Raw genomic sequence first — 2,310 nt, forward strand, 5'->3', positions numbered from 1 at the left:
GAAGTGTACCTCTGGTGCAAATTACTGACCTCTGTCATCATTTTAGGTGGGGGAACTTGCACAATCGGTGGCTGACTAAATACTTTTTTGCCCCACTGTAAATTCATTTTTCCACAGTTTAATCAGTCTAATTAGTGTGGGTTTAGGTGAGACATTCTCTCACAGTCTACCTTTAAAGTACACTCTTAAGTGTACTTTAAAGGTAGACTGTCACAAGCAGAAGAGAGATTTGCCCCCGTTGCTCTTTCCCTGCCTCCACTTGCTCCGCATGGCACAGATATTGTACTGTTAGCGGATTAGCTCCTCTCAGCCCAGGGAGATTTGTCTTACTGTAGCCTTGATTAATCCTGGGGAAGCTCTATTCTGCTACATCCAGACTGTCAGTCCACTCACATCCACAGTGTGTGTCAACACATTCAAGCTTTCACGCATCTAAGCTGCTTTTCTTTGCATTCAGTGATGTGAATGCTAAGATAGATGTGCCATTTTGTTAACAAATGGAGGTGAATCATCACATGAATTCAGTGTCCTAAAATTGAATTTTAATGGGTATGATGCCCAGACTATTGTTGCATCACAACATTATGATCCAGTTCACTGTGATCCCTGAAAATGACCACAGAAAAGAGTTTGCCAGCATTGTTTCCCAGGTTACATGATGATTTGTTTGATGTGGTCTTACCTTGTCAGTCAGAGTGAGATCACACTGGCTTCTCTCCAGCAGGAGCCTTGCGATGTGCGTGTGGCCCCTCTCAGATGCGAACATCAGCGCTGTGGTTCCCTGGCTGTCCTGGATGTTAGCGTCTGCCCCACAGCTAAGCAGCAGGCGAACCATCACAACTCGGCCATGTCTCACTGCCAAGTGCAGAGCTGTTTGGCCCGTCTGTGTGGAGAGGGAGAGAGTGTGAGGCCCAGACCAAGAATTGTTCAAATCTCCTCTTTTTTTCTTCAGCTTTCATTCTTTATCTTTTAGTAGTCAGCGTCTTACTAACCTCAGTTTTATAGGGACAAGCCAGCAACTCCAAAGATAGGTATACATGCATACCCAGGTCTTTCAAACTGTTCATAACAAAGCTGAATGTGCAAACCCTTTACCCCAGTTTAAGATATTCCTGATGACATCATCTGCTTTCTCTGAATTTGAAAATTTCCTCCCAGAGCCACAGAAGACATCATACAGAAGTCTCAGTATGAACTCTGTCACTGATCATTTTTTCTTGTGTAAAATCTACCAAGTGATTCATTAATAATGGATGTGGTTAGGTATAGCTTTCCGTTCACTGCCTAGAAAATAGTACAAACCAGCACAGGGTGCTTTAGAAGGGAGCTGCGCTGCCATCTCACACTGATATCCCCCTCCTCCCCTCCTCATCCCTATTACATTTGTTCTTATTGCTTGTGGTACCTTGCTGGAGCGAATGTTAATGTTGCCCTGCTCCATTAGTTTGCGGACAACTTCCATTCCGCCGGGTCCATCAGGGGCTGTCAGCGAGGCCAGCATCACAGCCGTGTAGCCAGAATTGTTCTGAACGTTCACATCGCTGACACCTGTGGCACAGGGAAGATGTCAGACGTTTTTAGTACTAACAAACGTTATATTACAATAGCTTCGACAACACGGTTACCTATATGTTACCTGTATCCAGGATCAGGGTGACAATGCTGTAGTTGCAGTGGGAGACGCTGTAATGAAGCACTGTGTTCCCGTTGTCGTCCGCCAGATTGACTAGAAAGGCCAGCAGGGAGGGTGTTTCCTTCTTTATGTGTTTCAGGTATGCAGCCACCCTGCTGGCCTCAGAGGCCTCCTCTGCTGCTGCACTGAACCAGTGCTGGAACAACACAACCAGGGCCTTCCTCTGGAAAATATATGAATAAGAACGATTCCTGGTGAAGCATGAATTTAATAACATATATTACATGTTTAGAACATTTAGCAGTCCTGCTTTAAAGAAATATGTGGTACACATGTCCTCTTTCTGAGGACAAGTTTTGCATTTTTATTGTTTAAAGTTCATCTAATAAAGACATCATATCCAGTAGCATTAATGCTGCTCTGTGGCTGAGTAGTTGCTTTTCTGCCCACCTGTAGAATATAAAATATAAAATATTCTCTTCTTGAAGCCCCTCTGTGGGGCTGGGAAAAGCCAATATAGCAGTGCCGCAAACTGCAGCTCCTTAAATGGCACCTCATGACCAATGTTCCCTCTAAGCTGCGCGTGTGCGCAATTGCGCACTGCTGGCACGGTCAGAAAATCTGCGTTGCATACAAAAAAAATCTAACCTGAATTGAAATTAAAATCAATACTTTAA

At 44.3% G+C, this 2,310-nt stretch overlaps 1 protein-coding gene across 2 annotated transcripts in view; it reads right to left on the minus strand.

Annotated features, from left to right (window-relative positions):
* The window catches only part of LOC102203275 (KN motif and ankyrin repeat domain-containing protein 4-like), a 17,569-nt gene that overhangs the window by 2,679 nt on the left and 12,580 nt on the right, over positions 1-2,310 (minus strand). For both annotated transcript variants that reach the window (XM_005741917.1, XM_005741916.1), the window contains exons 7-9: positions 1,637-1,856; positions 1,406-1,548; positions 683-883 (exon numbers count right to left, since the gene is read on the minus strand). In XM_005741917.1, the coding sequence (XP_005741974.1) occupies positions 683-883; positions 1,406-1,548; positions 1,637-1,856 (564 nt within the window). The remainder of the gene's footprint in view (positions 1-682; positions 884-1,405; positions 1,549-1,636; positions 1,857-2,310) is intronic.

This window comes from Pundamilia nyererei, unplaced genomic scaffold (assembly GCF_000239375.1).
Source record: "Pundamilia nyererei isolate P.nyererei 1_Seehausen unplaced genomic scaffold, PunNye1.0 scaffold00115, whole genome shotgun sequence".
In the NCBI taxonomy this organism is placed as follows: Eukaryota; Metazoa; Chordata; class Actinopteri; order Cichliformes; family Cichlidae; genus Pundamilia; species Pundamilia nyererei.